We start from the raw sequence: 20,006 nt of genomic DNA on the forward strand, positions 1-20,006 counted from the left end.
ATAATTGTCTGCTATGTTCTATTTGATGATAACAGTCACCACAAGTAATAGTATTTGAATTAACCTCTCTCAGTAGAGGTTTTTTTCAGTTTTCTGCCTGTCAGAGGGGTTTTCTAAAGGCACTTGCTTCATAGGGTCATTGTGCGAACTAAAGACAATGAAGATCACTTAGAACAATGCCCAGAACATACCAACCAACCAAGGATGTGAGCTCTGACTGTTAGTAGCAGGTGTGCTCACTGGATTTCCTCACAGAGCAGCCAGTAGGTGTGTGGTCATATCTTAGGTGTCAGCTTAGAGAGGTATAAACTCCCATGTAAGGGATGCTAAATGCAAGGGCCTGATATAGTATCCACAGCAATGTTGATATGGGCAGACAGTAGGCAGAGGAAGGACAGGCAAATTCATGGGCAGGCAGGGGGGCTTTTGAAACTGAGCTTTAATGCTATTTGCATCTATTCTGAGAAGAAGAAACCTCTTCACCCTCCTCAGATGGCCCACATCCTCTACTTTATCCTCTGTACGTAGGGAAGCTGGAGAGACCAGCATCATACAGGACCTTCCAGAGCCACTCTACAGGAATAGACTTTGAAGTCTTGGGACCCATCTTGTCTGCAGGAGAGATGAGTGGAGAGGACATGGTTCCAGGACCTCAGTTGGCTGATAAGATAGCCTTTATCTTTGCTATCATTTTATTCCTTTTGTGCTTGGTGGCAGTGGTGGGTAATGGCTTAACCACCGTGGCACTGGGCATGGAGTGGTTGCTGCAGAGAACTTTGTCACCCTGCAATAAGTTATTGGTCAGCCTGGGAGCCTCTGGCTTCTGTCTGTGATGGGTGGTGATGAGTAAGAACGTTTGTATTTTCCTGAATCCAATAGCCTTCCCATACAACCCTGTATTCCAGTTCCTAGCCTTTCAGTGGGACTTCTTGAATGCCGTCACGTTATGGTTCTCCACCTGGCTCAGTGTCTTCTACTGTGTGAAAATCGCAACCTTCACCCACCCTGTCTTCCTCTGGCTAAAGCAGATGGTGTCTGCATTGGTTCCATGGATGCTGCTCAGCTCTGTGGGGTTCTCCAGCTTTAGCACCGTTCTAGTTTTCATAGGCAACCAGAGAGTATATCAGAACTATTTAAAGAGGGCTCTGCAATGTTGGAACGTCACTGGGAATGCTACCTGGACAGTCCCTACTGTTGTCTTCATGGCTGGCATGGCTTTGCTCATTACATCGCTGGGAAGACACACCCAGAAGGTCTCCCTGTCCATCTCCGGCTCTCATGATCCCAGCACCCAGGCACACACCGAGGCTCTCCTGGCTCTCATCTCCTTTGCTGTCCTCTTCGTTTCCTGTTTTCTGTCACTGGTGCTCAGTGCCTCAGGTGTGTTTCCATCACGGGAATTCAGGCACTGGGTGTGGCAGGCTGTGATTTATCTGTGCACAGTAGTCTACCCCATTGTTCTTTTCTTGAGTAACCGCAGGCTGAGAGCTGTGCTAGAGAGGGGCTGCTCCTCAGGGCATGGGGCATCTTGAGTTGCTTTGATGAAGAACCTCAGAGACTCTACTGCAGAAGGCCTGGGTAGAATGGGACGTTGCTTCTTTAAATCTCTTTGCCACATTTAATGCTCTTTCCTTCTGACGCATTTCATGATTTCAGTGAAATAGGATTTCAAGGTGAGATGGAATGTACTGAACTAGTGGTCTAGTGTCACTGATTTCCACTCAGCAAGGGTGTAGCTGATATAGTAAATGTTCCCTGTGGGACTTGATGTGGCCAAAGAAGCAGGAAACTTTTATTTCCCTGTGACTAAACTCGGTGTTTAAAATTATCCCTCTAGAAACTGGATGCGAGGATCCGGACACATGATTCACTTTTTAAAAAAAATTTAATTTATTGTATTTTTATTTATTTTTGCCTGTGTTGGGTCTTTGTTGCTGCATGCAGGCTTTCTCTAGTTGCGGCGAGCGGGGACTACTCTTCATTGCAGCGCGCGGGCTTCTCATTGCGGTGGTTTCTCTTGTTGCGGAGCATGGGCTGTAGAGCGCAGGCTCAGTAGTTGTGGCGCGTGGGCTTAGTTGCTCCGTGGCCTGTGGGATCTTCCCGGACCAGGGCTCGAACCCGTGTCCCCTGCACTGGCAGGCGGATTCTTAACCACTGCACCGCAGGGAAGCCCACGATTCACTTTTTATCTGTTGAATCAGACTGGAGAAGATTTTTGGAAACTCAATTTTCCTTTGGCTTCATCCTGTAAAACCATATTTCCTTTTTCATCCTTAACTGATTTCTAGCCATCTAATGCTAGAAATCCACTGCACCTAGTGCATCAGCTTCACTAAGCTCTCTTTCCTTTCATGCAAGAGTTCCTGGTGTCTGAACTCTCTTTACAGAGCATGGTGTGATTTGTGCATGTTTGCAGCTGTGTGTGTTACCTGGGATTTGTATATTCACAGATTACCTTTTGAGATCCCCCTGAATTCTAGGGGTTTATGATTTATATATGGTTTATGTCCTCTACAGTAGCTCAGTCAGTTAGTCTGTTCTATAAATGTTAAGGTCCATGAACCCAGATGTAACTTCTTTTATGTTGCCATTGGGACTTAATAAAATGTTTGACATGGAGAGGTTCATCTGTTTCTGATGCATAAGATTTAAGAAGGCTCCCGGCTTGGTTTGGTGAAGCATGTAGACTGCTTTTCTGCCTTTCACAGATTTTCTCAAACTTTCCTTAAGCTCAGTGACCTCTTGAATCATTCAAACTGAGATCCCTCAATGTCCCTGTATTTGCTTTAAAATATCTCAGCCTCATTTCCTGTTTTTCCTCCCCTTTCCCTCTGTATTAGAAGACAGGTCCCTGCTTTTGGCTTTTCAAGGCTAGCATTCACGCTATCCTAGCCCCATGCTCTCCTGCCTCTTTTCTATCCCTTGCTGAGTCAAGAATTCCCACTTCTACACCAGTCTTCAGCCTTTTCCTCTTTACTGTCCTTCCCTTCTTCAATGTGCCTCTTACCTTCCCCCCCAAAAAAAATCCCCTCCACTCTTTCACTCCCTCAAATTATCATCCTACTAATTAGTCACTTGCTGAGAGTCTCCCCATGGGCACTTACAGTCTCCTGCTGCGCTTTCTGTTGAAATGTGTTTCTAAAGGACGCACATGAGTTCCTGATCCCTAAATGTGGTATTATCCTCAGCCCCATTTTCGTGCGTCTCTGTAGTATTTGCCTCTCTTAATAAAAAATGATTTCTTAAAGAAATGGATTAAAATATTTTACAAAAAGTAATACCTGATTTTGGTAGAAGATTTTAAAGCAGGAAAATAAACATCACCAGTAATTGCTTACCCACATGTCTTCCTAAAAGTCCTTCTCTTGGCCTCTCAGATGCTGCCCTAAGTTCTGTTCCCTGCTCTGCGGCTCCTTTCGTGTCTTCCTCGCTATCTGTTCATCATCTTGACTCGGTTTTTTTCTTCACCAGCCCTCTTCCTTCCTTGACATGAATCTTCTCCTTTTCCCCTCATGTTTACATCTACTCATGTAGTTTCAATTATGACCTTCATGTGAATAATCACCAAAGCCTTGACCTTCCTCAAAACTCTAAGCCTATATTTTTTTCTGCTTGCTGAGCATTTCTATCTGATAGTACCATGAGCACTTCAAACTTAGCAGGTTTGTAACAGCTGTCCTTTTTTTCTTCCTCCTCTTTCTTTCCCTCCACCGCCCTGTTGAATCTATTTTTTTCTATTATTGATATCTAATAAATCAGACTTACCCACTCTGAGATAGTTTTCACTCCTCACTCTCCACTGAACCCTTCTATCTAATCAGCAACTTGTCTTCAGTTGGTACCCTTGTAGTATCTCTATTATCTGTTCCTTTCTTCCTGTTCCTGTAGATCCTACCTTAGATGAGACTGTCCTCTTCTCCCAGCTAGACTGCTTATATTTCTTTTTCACCACTTGCTTCATTACAGTGCCTTCTCTCCCATACTCCCCCGACCCCCAATCAAAAGTACCATTACCAGATTGATCTCTTGACAGTTTCACCCACACCCGTATCACTGTTGAGTGCCTGTCAATTAGAGCACATGTCCCTAAATTGGCATTCGTGGACCTCCACAAAGTGGAAATAGTTTTATCTTCCACTGCTTCCATTCTAGTAGAACCAACCCTATTTTGCAGCAAAATTTGGGTTATCATTGTTCTGGACATGCCTGGAACTTCCTCCATGGCGTGCTGAAATGGGTTCTCTTATCCTACATCTACCTGTGAAAATCCTATTTAATTTTTTTTCCTGTTTAATTTTAAAGGTTAATTCAAACGGCTTCTCTTCAGGGAAGCTTTTCTGGATCCCCCCACACCTCAAGCTTTGATCTCTCACTTCAGAGGACATACAAGTGGGGTGTTGCTCAGTTGTGACATGAATTCTGCCTTGTGGTGGTATGATCTGTGTACTCATTTTATTCTCCTTAGTAGATTTTAAAGTTCTGGAAAGTGTGGGCTGCCTCATAGTCTTCCATGTGTCCCCTGAAGCACTTATAAATACTTGCTACTTTGAACAGAATGGTCCTCTTGTATCTGGAATCCAGCTGTAAGCACACGTACTTTTGTCTGTATATATATAATCTGGGCTACCCACTACTACCAGTTATATTTTTATGGTTATATTTGAGCTATATGCCATTCACTGTCTGGCCAGCTTATTTTTGGAGGTCAAACATAATATTCTGTTTCTCTTGAGTTATGCACAATGTAGGAATAATAAATGGATGAGAGAGTAAAATTTGCCTGATTTTGTGATACCTTTACCTTCCATCTCTCTTATGCATTTACATGTTGCTAAGCAACTGTGAAGCTCCTACCTCTGGAAATACAAGGGAAGTGCCGTTTCTCCCCTTGGTTACTGACCCAGTGGACCTTTCCTAAGCAAACTATCAACTACTCTTTGTTCCTTCCACTCTATATTTTTAGGCTAGGAGATGGAACATCTACCAGAATGTGCATGATCTCCCCACAGGGAGAAGTTCCCTTGGAACTTGAACACACAGGGAAATATAAAAGGGAAGTAGGATTTGTTGTATTTTTTAAATACCTAGTAATTATAAAGCAGAGACTAACACACCATTGTAAAGCAATTATACTCCAATAAACATGTTAAAAAATACCTAGTAATATTATTATCATTAATTTTTGTCTATAACCTAATTTCATCATGCTTTATGATGGTATTAATAACAATCATTTGTGAATGCTTATCTTGTGTGAGGCATGGGGCCAGAAAATGTATTTACTTATATCCTTTATGTACTTAATTCTCAAACAAACACTGCAAAGTAGAAACTGAGGTTTAGAGTTTACTGAGGTCTCATGGTCAGTGTATAATAGAACTGTGATACTTTAGTGCTATAATATGTAAAACAGTGTGTTATTGGTGTAGGCATAGGTAAGTACATCAGCAGACAATCCAGATAATAGTTACATGGAAAATTATATTTGATAAACATCTCAAGTCAGTGTGGGAAAAGACAGTCATTTAATAGTGTTGCAGCAAATATAGAGCCAACATTTTATCCTAGATCCTACATAGATGAACTTTAATGTAAATGTTATTTAATTTTTTAAAAGCTCCCCTTTCTTGATAATTTAATTTTCTAATATTTTATTCCATAAAATACTGCCTTTATATTTTACAGAAATATTGACTCTTTTCTCCTCACCCTTTTGGGTGTCATCATAGAGTATGTATTACCCTTCAGCTCCTACAATTCTAAACCCCTGTTTTCTTAAGTCTTCTTAAGTCAGACTCAAAATATTGTCATAATGGAAATAATTGGTAAATTTGACTACAGAAAAATTTTAAACTTTTTTAATAACAAATTCTATAAATGTAAGGATCACTGAAGTCCTTTTCATTTTTTTTTTTTTTTTTTTTTTTTTTTTTTTGCGGTACGCGGGCCTCTCACTGTTGTGGCCTCTCCCATTGTGGAGCACAGGCTCCGGACGTGCAGGCTCAGTGGCCATGGCTCACGGGCCCAGCCGCTCCACGACATGTGGGATCTTCCCGGACCGGGGCACGAACCCATGTCCCCTGCATTAGCAGGTGAACTCTCAACCACTGTGCCACCAGGGAAGCCCCCTTTTCAATTTTAAAGGACAAGTAACAGAAAGGTAAATCTAATATATCTAATATACAAAGAGCTTCTACAAATCAATAAGAAAAAGACAGGCAAACTAATAGAATGTTGGTTAATGATGAAAATATATAATAAAGATTGCCAAGTAAACGTGTGAAAATAAGATTATCATCACTGTTGATCAAGGAAATGCAAACTAAAACAACAATAAGACTTCTGCTATAAACACAGCTGCATAAGTCAATGTTTTTCCCTCTTCTTTCCCTGGAAAGCACATAAAAGCAATAGAAAGTTGAAAAAGACTTTGAAAACTGCATTTTCAGTGAAGCTAAGAGACAAATAATCCAGAAATTTCAAAATATGTGATACCACTCTCAATCACAGAAAAGATCAGTTGAAGTCAAGAAAGAAGGTAAAAATAAGTATGAAGAGAAGTGAGAGGGCCCAGTGGGGACAGAGATAATATTCCAGCACAAATACACTTTCTGCAGAAAAGAGACACCTTGAAATGCAAAAGCCCCTTAGTATGCGTGTGTTAGTTATCTACTGATGATCTATCTAACAAATTGCCCTGACACTTAGTGTCTTAAAACAACCTTTACTACAAACTCATAGCTCCTGTAGATCAGGAATCCAGGCACATCATAATACAGTTGAGAATTTCAACTGGCTCTGGGTCTCACAGGCTACGGTCATCTCCAGGCTCAACTGTGAAGGAGCCACTTCCCAAATCACTCACATAGCTGTTGGCAGGATTCAGTTTCTCCTGGGTTGTTGGATTGAGGCATCAGCTCCTCATGAGCTGTTGGCTGGAAGCCTCCTTAAGTTCCTGGCCACATAGCCTTTTCCATAGATCAGAGTGAATAAATGGGAAGGTGACACAGAAAGTGTCAGCAAGAGAGAGTGCCAGCAAGATGGAAGTCACAGACTATTGTAACATAGTTAATTATTTTTTTCATTATTGCTCGTAGGTAGTAACAAATAGATTTTTTCAAAAGAAGCAGAGAACTAAGAAAATTATATAAAATTATATTTATAAAGGTAAGCACTAGAACAAAAAAGCATACTTTCCTTAGAATTAATAGAACCACAAACAAAAATGAAGAAACATGCAACAAATATAAAAATCCTAAAGAAACCCTTTAAAAACAAAACATAAAATAATGTGCTAGAACTAAGACTAAGCATATTGGATATATAATTAAATAAAAATGGGCTTTACCCCTAAAAGACAATGGTCTTCAAAGACTAAGCATATTGGATATATAATTAAATAAAAATGGGCTTTACACCTAAAAGACAATGGTCTTCAGATTGTCTAAAAAGCAAAAACAACTTTATCATATTTCTAAGATCCATAAAAAAGAGAGTTGAAAATAAAAGAATGAAAAATAACATGTCAAGTAAATGCAAACAAAAGAAATTTAAACCTAAATGATCAATGAGATAACAAGATAAGTTTTTAATGTTAAGAGGTAAAATGCAAAATTAAGATAGAATTGGTATGAATATATGATAAATAACATAGCAGCCTTATTTATAAAGTACAAATTACAAGAAATATAAACAGAATCACTAAAAGACTTTACCTTTATCAAATAGAGAAAAAATAAATATAATCAAATAAATTAGCTTTTATTGATAGATGTCAAACTGTACACACTCAGAAAACACAACTTCTTTGCAAATACCAATGGAATAGTCATGAAAACGAACCTCACAAACAAAAAAAATTAGAAAGCAAAATCCAGCAGTACGTTAAGTCATTATCAAATAGAGTTTAATCTAGGAATTAAAGGATGATTCATTGTTAACAAATCCATTAAATTATCTTATAAATAAATCTAAATGAAAATTAATATAACCACCTCCCAAAATGCCGTCATTTGAAAAAATTTAATATGAATTTTGATAAAACAATAATATATGTATTCAATAATGATGCATATATCTATCTCAGCCCAAAACCTGCAGCATATTTAATTAATTTAGACATTCTTATAAGACTCAAGATATTAAAAGAATGAGTACTATCACCGTTATTTACATTTTAAAGTGATAATACCTAATGTAATTAAGAGAAAGAAATTAGTTATAGACATTGGAAATGGGAGGCAAAATATATGTTTGCGTAGTTGAAAAATCCAAATAATCAACATTAAAAACTACTATAGAACAGTAAGAATTTTGTAAAGTCGTGGGGAGAAAAATAAATGCACAGAAATCAAAATTTTCTAATATATACAAATAGTCACCAGTTAGAAGATAGAATGAAAGAAAAGATTCTATTTGCAATAACAACAGAAAGACAAAATACTTTGAAATAAATTTTATGAGAAATATGTAAGACCTACATGAAGGAAGCTTTAAAGCACTCAGGAAAACATGGAAGTAGATATGAATCAATGGAATACAATACCATGTGCTTGGATGAGAAGGCTCAGTACTGTAAAGATGTCAGCTACTCTTAAGTTAATTTCTTAATGTAAGACCTATAAAAATGCCAACTTTACCCCTCTTTATAAACCTATTTTAAAAAGGGCTAACATCTAAGGCTATTATGGAAGCTGGAAGGAACATCCCCCCTGCCAAAAAAAAGGTAGATAAGCTCTATCATACATTAAAAACCATGGTTTGATTTGTGGTATGAACCTCAAAATTTTAAAAGAGTGTGTGACTATACAGCAGTAGAATAGAGAGTCCAGAAAACAAATATTTATAATATGGGACTTTAGTATAAATTCAGTAAATAAAAATAATATTTCAGATCAGAAGTAAATGGATTATTCAGTAATCGATACTGAAATAACAGGATAGTCTTCTGAAAAAAAGAATTAAGGTGCTGCCATTGGGATAAAGTCCAAATGGATCAAATATTTTAATGTTAAAAACAATAAAGTTGGGCTTCCCTGGTGGCGCAGTGGTTAGGAATCCACCTGCCAATGCAGGGGACACCGGTTCGAGCCCTGGTCCGGGAAGATCCCACATGCCACGGAGCAACTGGGCCTGTGTGCCGCAACTGCTGAGCCTGCGTGCCATAACTAATGAGGCCCGCACGCCTAGAGTCTATGCTCCGCAATGAGAGAGAGCACCACGGTGAGAAGCCTGCACACCGCAATGAAGAGTAGCCCCGCTTGCCGCAACTGGAGAAAGCCTGCGCACGGCAGTGAGACCCAACGCAACCAAAAAAAAAAAAATAAATTAATTAAAAAACCAAAAAAACCCCAATAGAGTTACTGGAAAAAAGTGAGAGGATGAAGATTCTTTTAAAACCTTGGTGTGTGGAAAATGTTTTAAGCTCGTAAAAGAAAAGATTGATTAATTAAAATGAAAAAGTTCTGCGTGGTAAAAATTCATAAGAAATTTACAAAAAAATATAACAAGCTGGGAAATTATCTGCATTCATAGCCAAAGTTTAATCTCTAATATATAAAGAGCTCTTAAAATCTTTAGGGAAAAGATCAACAACCCAAAAGAAAAAGAAAAGACAAATAATATGAACATGTAATTCACAGAGAAGGAAGTACAAACGGTTCTTAAACACAGCAAAGATCGTCAAACTAATTTATAACAAGAGACACGCAAATTAAAACTATACTGAGATACCCTTTTTTAACGATCCATTTGGCAAAATTCCTAAACTTTGGAAATACTTTTTTGTCAAGTTATGGGAGAAATATGTTTTCTTACACATTGCTGATGGGAGTATAAATTAGTTAATACGGAGGGCAATTTGTCAATATCTATCAAATTTACTAATGTGTACACCCTTTGATCAGCAATCCCCCCCACCCCCCGCCAGGATTTTGGTGTGTATTACCTTCTTACTGGTCACCTTTTGTGTCTTACACTCTTGGGCATGCTGGGACTTGAGTCTGGTTATAGTTCTAGAAGTAATGAGGGGAGGTAGAGTGGGTTACTAGTAGGATCAGTAATGCCTTGCAAGGAAACTACCACAGGGGCATCCATGATGGGCTCTGCAGGGAAGGAGTGACCCGTTTCTTCAGATAAGGGAGGAAGAGTTGCCTCTACTGATAAAGAAGATTTGACAGAATTTAAAGGTTCAAGTTTCTAGCAATCTATACTCCAGATCTCCCTATAGTATCAAACCAAGACTAGATCAACGCTCAAACCACTTTTTTTTTTTGGTCTGGCTTCTTCCCCTGCCCTATCTTTTTTTTCTTTTTAACATCTTTATTGAAATATAATTGCTTTACAATGGTATGTTAGTTTCTGGTTTATAACAAAGTGAATCAGCTATATGTATACATATATCCCCATGTCCCATCCCTCTTGCGTTTCCCTCCCACCCTCCCTATCCCACCCCTCCAGGTGGACACAAAGCACCGAGCTGATCTCCCTGTGCTATGCGGCTGCTTCCCACTAGCTATCTACCTTACGTTTGGTAGTGTATATATGTCCATGCCACTCTCTCACTTCGTCCCAGCTTACCCTTCCCCCTCCCCATATCCTCAAGTCCATTCTCTACATCTGCGTCTTTATTCCTGTCCTGCCCCTAGGTTCTTCATAACCTTTTTTTTTTTTTTAGATCCCGTATATATGTGTTAGCATACGGTATTTGTTTTTCTGACTTACTTCACTCTGTATGACAGACTCTAGGTACATCCACTTCACTACAAATAACTCAACTTCGTTTCTTTTTATGGCTGAGTAATATTCCATTGTATACATGTGCCACATCTTTATCCATTCATCTGTCGATGGACACTTAGGTTGCTTCCATGTCCTGGCTATTGTAAATAGAACTGCAATGAACATTGTGGTACATGACTCTTTTTGAATTATGGTTTTCTCAGGGTATATGCCCAGGAATGGGATTGCTGGGTCGTATGGTAGTTCTATTCTTTTTTAAGGAACCTCCATACTATTCTCCATCGTGGCTGTATCAATTTACATTCCCACCAGCAGTCCCTGTCCTATCTTGTGTCTCTTAATTTTCTATAGCTTTCTCCTGAAAGGAATTCCTCAAAAAATCACTTGCACAAGAACCTCCATTATAGGCTCTGATTCTAGAGAGCTTGATCTAAGTGGTCTGATCTTCAGATTGTATCTCTCTGATCTATATTTGTATAACGCTTCTTGAAAGTCTACATGGATGTATAACAGGCATTTCAAAGTTATCATATGCAAAACTGAACCCCTGACATCTTCTCACTTCAGTATGCTTCTGTTACTATTTTTCATGTTTCAGGATGCGGCCATTCTTCTAGTTGCTCTGGACAAAACATTTTACATTCCAATCATGCAGCAATTCTGATGCTAAGCCACTTGACTTGTAGCTAAACCATTTTTATTGTTTTTTAAACTTTTTATTTTATATTGGAGTGTAGCTGATTGACAATGTTGTGATAGTTTCAGATGCACAGCAAAGCGACTCAGCCATACATATACATGTATCCATTCTCCCCCAGACTCCCCTCCCATCCAGGCTGTCACATAACATTGAGCATTGTTCCGTGTGCTATACAGTAGGTCCTTGTTGGTTATCTATTTTAAATATAGCAGTGTGTACATGTCAATCCCAAACTTCCTAACTATCCCTTCCCCCCTGGTAACCATAAGTTTGCTCTCTAAGTCTGTGAGTCTGTCTCTGTTTTGTAAATAAGTTCATTTGTATCATTTCTTTTTAGATTCTGCATATAAGTGATATTATTTGATATTTCTCTTTCTCTGTCTGACTGACTTCACTTAGTATGACAATCTCTAGGTCCATCCATGTTGCTGCAAATGGCATTATTTCATTCCTTTTAATGGTTGAGTAATATTCCATTGTATATATATACCACATTTTCTTTATCCATTCTCTGTCAATGGACATTAGGTTGCTTCCATGTCTGGCTGTTGTAAACAGTGCTGCAATGAACATTGGGGTCCATGTATCCTTTAGGAACATGTTTTTCTCTGGATATATGCTCAAGAGTGGGATTGCAGAATCATATGGTAGTTGTATTTTTAGTTTTGTAAGGAACCTCCATACTGTTCTCCATAGTGGCTGTACCAGTTTACATTCCCACCAACAGTGTAGGAGGGTTCCCTTCTCCCCACACCCTCTCCAGCATTTATTATTTGTGGATTTTTTCATTAAACCATATTTAGATAAACTGCTTTTGGGTTGAGGTTTCATATGCAACAAGCATCTCCTTCACTGCAATCTATTAAAAGTCCGCCCTTGACAATAGGGTTTGAAAAAATTAGGGTTAGAGTTGTTAACTCAACTTTCCAAATGAACTTGTAATTCTACCACTTACCACCACCTTCATTGCTACCACTTAGTGCAAGCCACTATTATCTCTTTCTTGGTTTACTGCAATGGTGTCCTAATGGGTTTTGCAGCTTCTGCTTTTGTTTGCCTTTGGTCTATTTTCAATACAGCAGCTAACAGGATCCTTTAAAAATATGTCACATCTCTTTCATGATTCTCCACCTGCTTTTCAACCTAGAGTAAAAAGCCCAAGTTTTCATGACGAACGAAAATGCCCTTTGTGATTTTGTCCTCCACCTCACACCTCTGAAGCTGTCTCCTGCAATTCTGCCATCCTCTCACACTGCCCTAGCCACTTTGGCTTCCTTGATGTTCCTTGACTGCTAGGCAGATGCTTCCCCAGAGCCTCTGCCTTTGGTGATCTCTGGTTGGAATGCTCTTCGCCAGATATGGGCATGGCTCACTCCCTCTCTTATTTCTGGCATTGTCATTGCCACTCCAAATTGCAATCCTCCATAAGACTATTCCTTGCTCTGCTTTCTCTCTTTAACGTTATTATTATTTTACTTATTTTTTTTATCATTTGTTTCCCTCAATCTAATGTAAACTTCATAAGGACAGGGATTTGTGTCTATTTTGTTCCCCACTGGCAAATGGTAAACAATAAATATTTGTTGAACACATGAATGCCTTATTTTATTATAATTACCTAGATTACTTTATTAATGCAAAGTTTCATTATTTCTGTGCCTGTAGAAGTAACTATGGCTGCTAGAGAATGGATCATCAACGGGCATTCTCTTATAAATTCAGACACTTCAGTGATTTTTGCTGGTTCACCAATGTAATACTCAGTCTTCATATTTTCTGCAGTTGTTGTTATAGGTAATTGCTGCCATGCTTCCTTTACATTTGAACAAGAATTTATTGATCATCTAGACATGGATGTCTAGGTATAGATCTCCTTGCTAAGTGCAATGGGGATATGAAAGCAGGATTTAAACATTCAAGAAGTCTACCATGTAGCATACTAAACCAGTTAGAGGAATATAGAACAGTTAAGAGCTAGTGACCATTGTCAAGTACTAATAGTTCATATAGTAAAGAGAGAGAGAGTGAGTTTTCAGTAGAGAGAATTCTAAAATGAAAATTAATCAGACACAGTTGTCTAACATTATTTAAAATGTTTCGCTGCAAATTTTATATGTCTCAAATACATGATATTAGGGAGTTTCCATCTATCTTTGATAATAGTCTGTTTTTGTTTTTTTTTTGCGGTACGCGGGCGTCTCACCACTGCAGCCTCTCCCGTTGCAGAGCACAGGCCCCGAATGCACAGGCCCAGCGGCCATGGCTCACGGGCCCAGCCGCTCCGCGGCACGTGGTATCCTCCCAGACCAGGGCACGAACCCATGTCCCCTGCATCGGCAGGTGGACTCCCAACCACTGCGCCACCAGGGAAGCCCAATCTGTTTGATTTTGACTTTTCTTAATATCACCAATGGCCTCCTTTTCTGAATTCCTATAGAATTATAGCCTGTATCATTGGCCACTCTTGTGTGATTCACTCAGGTGAAGGGCAATAATCTTGATATTTAAAAAAGTCACAAGAACAAGGGCCCACATGGGAGGAGAGTTGTGAGGGGAAATGAATCCTGAAATCAGATCAGAGTTGTGAAGCAGGAGTGAGCCAGGATGTGGCTTCTGGTGGCTGCTCACGGGGCAGGCCTCTGTCACAGGCTTATAATGAATCTAAGTTCCAATGGTTTGGATGGTTGGCCTTAGTAACAGATAAAAGCTTTTGAAGCTGGGCTTTAGCAGTGGGCAGCTGAATGCCTTTTGAACTTCAGTAGGCTAAGCTGACTGACGCATCTTTTAACTATAAATAATACTTGTCCTGGACTACAGTGATGGAAACTCAAGGCCAGGGTGGGGGTGGTGGCAGTTTTGTTTTTTTTTAGGACTTTTATTTTTCTTTCAATAAAATTAAACTGTTTTTAAGAAGAGGTTGAATTAACTATTTAAAATACACTATTTACATAATAGTATTCATTCTCTGTTTTTCTCAAGACAGTTTTTTTTTAAATGACTCCTGTGTCATCAGATTGTTATATCACATCAGAACTAAAGTGCAATAATTTTTGAGAGTAACATGGAAATTCTGCCTTCAGGGAGAACTATAGTTTCCATAAAATAAGGGATTAGGACTACGTTTTTGAGGTTGGTAGCTTCCTACCCTGCTGACAAACTCGTTGGGAGCCCTGAGGTTTGGGTCAGCACCAAAAGTAGGATCCATTCAATCCTGTAGGGATCAGATTCAAGGAGACTGTTGATCTTACTGCGGGAAAGTTTCAAATGGAGAAGGAAAATATCTGGTTCAAAGATTTAGAATTGGAAAGCATTTACATTTGGACTCCTCTGTACTGAATAGAGAAATCCATGAGGAAGCTAGGGGGAAAGCTGCATTTCTCAAGTTAAAGCCAATGACTGTATTTATGTGAGTGAATGACATACTTTACCTTATCTGTGTTTGAAATTTTTTGTTACATGTATTACTGTGGTTGAGTTTTTACTAATCTGTTATTATATCATCACCAACCTTTAGTAGCAAGACCAGACTTTCAGGGCTGTAACAAGTAATACTGAAAACATTTTTGTATGTACAGCATACATGTTTCTTCTCAGCATTTCCAAGCTAGATACAAGCATTACTGCTTCTATTATCACAGCATTTATATAAAGTCTTGCTAACTCAGTCTCCTCAAATAACCAGATATTGAAAACATCTGTAACAACATGTCAGTAATGCAATTTGTATAAGGGTGACACAAAGATTATTTTAAAAAGGAGAAGCAATCAAGCTCATTCAACAGATATTTCCTTAGTGCCCACTGTGTGGGAGGTGTTGGGCGCTGGAGAAGACAGTCTTTGTTCTTTAAGGGAACAGCATACTTTCTAGTAGACCGAGAGCAACATCTGACATTGAAGCACGAATTTAAAAGATTAAGACCTATGCTGTGCCCAGAAAATATTCTTTGAGAAAATACTTTTGTTTTTATTATGGTAAAATACACATAACATAAAATTTGCCCTTTCAACCATTTTAAAGTATACAGTTCTGTGGCATTAAGTACATTCCCATTGTTATGCTGCCATTGTCACCATCCATTCCCAAGAACTTTTTCACCCTCTCCAACTGAAAGTCTGTATCCATTAAACAATAACTCATTAAACAATAACTCCCCGTTTCCCTCTCCCTCCCAGCCCCTGGCACCCACCATTCTACTTTCTGTCTCTATGAATTTGATTGCTTTAGGTACCTCCCATAAGTGGAATCATATAGTATTTGTCCTTTTGTGACTGACTAATATCACTTACCCAGATGTCATCAAGGTTCATCCATGTTGTAGCATGTGTCAGAATTTTCTTCTTTATCAAGGTGGAACAATATTCCATTGCCTGTATATGCCACATTTTGTTTATCCATTCTTTTTTTTTTAAAAGATGTTGGGGGTAAGAGTTTATTAATTTATTAATTTATTTTTGCCGTGTTGGGTCTTCGTTTCTGTGCAAGGGCTTTCTCTAGTTGTGGCAAGCGGGGGCCACTCTTGATCGCGGTGCGCGGGCCTCTCACTATTGCGGCCTCTCTTGTTGAGTAGCACAGGCTCCAGACGTGCAGGCTCAGTAGTTGTGGCTCACGGGCCTAGTTGCTCCGCGGCATGTGGGATCCTCCCAGACCAGGGCTCGAACCCGTGTCCCCTGCATTAGCAGGCAGATTCTCAACCACTGCGCTACCAGGGAAGCCCTATCCATTCATTTTGTTGATGGACACTTGGGTTGCTTCCACCTTTTGGCCATTGTTCATAGGAGAATAATAAGTCTATGAACTAAGCAATGGTAAGCCAGTCTTCAGAAGATTAATATACAACTCTGCATAATAATGAGACCTTGAATACTGGTACCAGTTCTATCCTACCTTCCCTTCCCTTGCCCTATGCCAGATCAATCAATTCTTAACTAGTTTCAAATCAAAGGGTCTTGTAGGCCAAGGTTAATGTTGAAGACAAAGTATAGTTATTTAGTCTCCCTTACTTAAATATATCACAAGTGGTTTATTAGTTTTAAAATGTTAATATTCTTTTTTGATAATTTATGATTATTCTAGGAAACTTGGAAAATATAGACTATTGTAAAGAAGTTCCAAAATCACTCCAACTTTCATTATCTGAAGATAACCACCATTATCACTCATTATTTCTTCCAGACATTTTTTTCTCACATAAAATTGTATTTATATATATATATATATATATATATATATATGCATCCATAGAAATAAATAATGCTAATATCAGACATTTAAATGATTTTTTATAAAATTGGGATAATAATTTATATTTTGATGTATTATGAATACATCTCTTTTATGCAATTACAGACATAAGCCTTTAAATAAGTATTGAAAGATACTTTGAAATTTATAAGTGAAAAAGCATGCAAAATACAAAATGATGAATAATGAGCAAAACAATCATTAATTTCTCATAAGGAATCATCATCTCTTTTCATAGAGGGCAGTTTTCTAGGATACCCACATATTTTGTGGAAAGTATGGCATGAAACATGAAAAACAATAAAGCTTAGGAGTAAAAATATTTTATTCAGTAACTTAGCCAAATAAGCATGTTTTTATTATAAATCTTTTACAGTGATTTTATTTATTTATTTTTTAAATTTTTTTTTTTTAACTTAATTATTTATTTATTTATGGCTGTGTTGGGTCTTCGTTTCTGTGCGAGGGCTTTCTCCAGTTGTGGCAAGCGGGGGCCACTCCTCATCGCGGTGCGCGGGCCTCTCACTACTGCGGCCCCTCCCGCCGCGGAGCACAGCTTCAGTAGCCGTGGCTCACGGGCCCAGCCGCTCCGCAGCACGCGGGATCTTCCCAGACCAGGGCCCGAACCCGCGTCCCCCGCACTGGCAGGCAGACTCCCAACCACTGGGCCACCAGGGAAGCCCATTACAGTGATTTTAAATGAACTAGGACACAGTGAACTTGGTGATGTTGTTTCCTAATTATTCCATCACAGTGGTGCTCTCACTTCCTAGAACACAGCAGGACAGTCTGAAAAGGCAAAGATTCTGAATGTTTTATTGCAGGAAGTATTATCATATCTTTTGTTCTTTGTTTTGCAATCTACATTGTGATGAAATTCTAAATGTTCCATTTCCTTTCTTCAGAGAGGGAATCATGGGTCCGTTCTACCTAGAATCTCAGCCAGTGTTTTTTGGCATTATACTTTTATGTCCCAAGGAGCATGCTTTCACGTGTCTTGACTTCACATTTACTGTTTTTAGCCACTATAGACAATGTTATATCCTCTAAGACTGTCCTAGAGACCATATTTGCTGACTCTGCCACTTGGGGATATTTATTCTGACTGTTCTATTTTGTATCAAAAGTATCATTGTTTCTCTCCCTCTCTTTCTTATAATTGCAGATTATGTGTTTATTTATCCTTGTTTCCATTCATCCTGTCATAGACATATATATTTGAATGGTAATATAATAGTTAAAAAACATCATATTGTGTTCTACCCTTCTTAGTTAACATTCATAGTTAGTTTTTGATTGACTCCAGTCTTTTTTTAGCTTTATTGAGGTATAATTGAGAAATAAAATTATTATATATATATATATATATATAGCGTACAACATGATGATTTGATATACATATACATTGTGAAAGGATTCCCATAATCAAGTTAATTAACACATATCTCACTTCATATTTACCTTTTTTTATGAGAATACTTAAGTTCTACTCTCTTAGCAAATTTCAATTATACAGTGCAGTATTATTGAGTGTAATCACTGTGTTTTATGTTACAGAGCTTATTAATTTTATACTGGAAAGTCTGTATTATTATCAACCTCTCCCCATTTAACCCACCCCCCAACCCCTGGCAACTACCACTCTACTCTCTGTTTCTACAAATTCAACCTTTTTTTTAAAGATGTGCAGCTGTTAAATGGTCACGCAAGCACTCCCCCAGCTCTCTCTGGGCTCAGGGCAGAGGGAGCCTTTTCAATAAGTAGTGTTGTGAAAACTGGATAGACACATGCAAAAGAATTAAACTGGATCCCTATCTTACACCATACACAAAAGTCAACCCACTGAGCCCACGTGCTGCAACTACTGAAGCCCCACACGCCTGTGAGATCACACATATGAGATCACACAGTATTTGTCCTTTTCTGTCTGGCTTATTTCAGTTAGCAAAATGCCCTTCAGTTTCATCCATGTTGTTGCAAATAGCAGGATTTCTTTTTTTAAAAGGCTGAATAATATTCCATTGTGTATTTATGTATATATATACATATATATATCTTTATATCTATATCATATTTGCTTTATTCATTCATCCATCAACGGATGCTCAGGTTGTTTCCATACCTTGGCTATTGTGAATAGCCTGCAATGAACATGAGAGTACAGGTATCTCTTCGAGTCAATGATTTAATTTACTTTGGATATATACCCAGAAGTGGGATTGCTGGATCATATGGTAGTCCTATTTTTAAATTCTTGAGGAATCTACACACTTTTTCATAGTGGCTGTGTCAGTTTCCACCAACAATGTACGGGGGTTCCCTTTTCTCCACATCCTTGCCAGCATTTGTCATCTCTCTCTATTTTTTTTTTGGCTGCATTGGGTCTTCATTGCTGTGCGCGGGCTTTCTCTAGTTGTGGTGAGCAGGAGCTACTCTTCGCTGTGGTGCGTGGGCTTCTCATTGCGGTGGCTTCTCTTGTTGCGGAGCACGGGCTCTAAGTGCGAGGGCTTCAGTAGTTGCAGCACGTGGGCTCAGTGTGTTGACTTTTGTGTATGGTGTAAGATAGGGATCCAGCTTAATTCTTTTGCGTGTGTCTATCCAGTTTTCACAGCACCATTTATTGAAAAGGCTCCCTCTGCCCTGAGCCCAGAGAGAGCTGGGGGAGTGCTTGTGTGACCATTTAACAACTGCCTTGTTTGCTGCTGTCCTGTGGGACTTATGAATGCAAGTCACATTAGCCCTCAGAACCAGGTGATTTGGGGAGGGGCTGTGCCTCAGATGGCAGCCTTAAAAGTTGGAGTACTAGATGTGTGCTCCAAACCCTTTGTTCCTTTGGGGGAAGCTGGTAGTTGGGGTCTCCCTCCTGATTACAAGGCACTATGCCAAGGGTGGGGTTTATGATGAGAGAGTGTCTCAGCCTTCTGAACCCATTTCGATATGGGTATTTTCTCAGCTGCCCAATGTGTAGGAGTCATTCAACTAGTTTCTGGATTTCTTTCAGAGGGAATCGGTCCATATGTAGCTGTATATTTAGTATATCTATGGGAGGAAGGAAAGTCAGGAGCCTTCTATGTCATCATCTCGGTGATGTCACCTTGGTTCTCTCTCTTTTACCCTCAAAGCCGTACACACACAGTGGTGGTTGATGAGATGAGAGCAGAGTGTAGAGAACAGGGCATAGAACTCAGAGAGAGAAAATCTACCTCATTAGAAAATCTTCCTCTAGTGACCTTGAAGCAGTCACTTAAATTCTTAAAAAAAATTTACGTACTTACAGGCTTCCCTGGTGGCACAGTGGTTAAGAATCTGCCTGCCAATTCAGGG

The 20,006-nt window shown here is 39.0% G+C and overlaps 1 protein-coding gene across 1 annotated transcript; it reads left to right on the plus strand.

Moving 5' to 3' along the window:
- Positions 1 to 623: 623 nt before the first annotated feature.
- TAS2R60 (taste 2 receptor member 60) lies at positions 624 to 1,532 on the plus strand (the record flags this gene model as incomplete). The annotated part of the gene is given in 2 exon segments (XM_081243690.1): positions 624 to 830; positions 834 to 1,532. Coding segments are annotated over 2 exon segments (906 nt in total).
- Positions 1,533 to 20,006: the final 18,474 nt, after the last annotated feature.

This window comes from Mesoplodon bidens (genome assembly GCF_964165515.1).
Source record: "Mesoplodon bidens genome assembly, chromosome: 9".
Lineage (NCBI taxonomy): Eukaryota > Metazoa > Chordata > Mammalia > Artiodactyla > Ziphiidae > Mesoplodon > Mesoplodon bidens.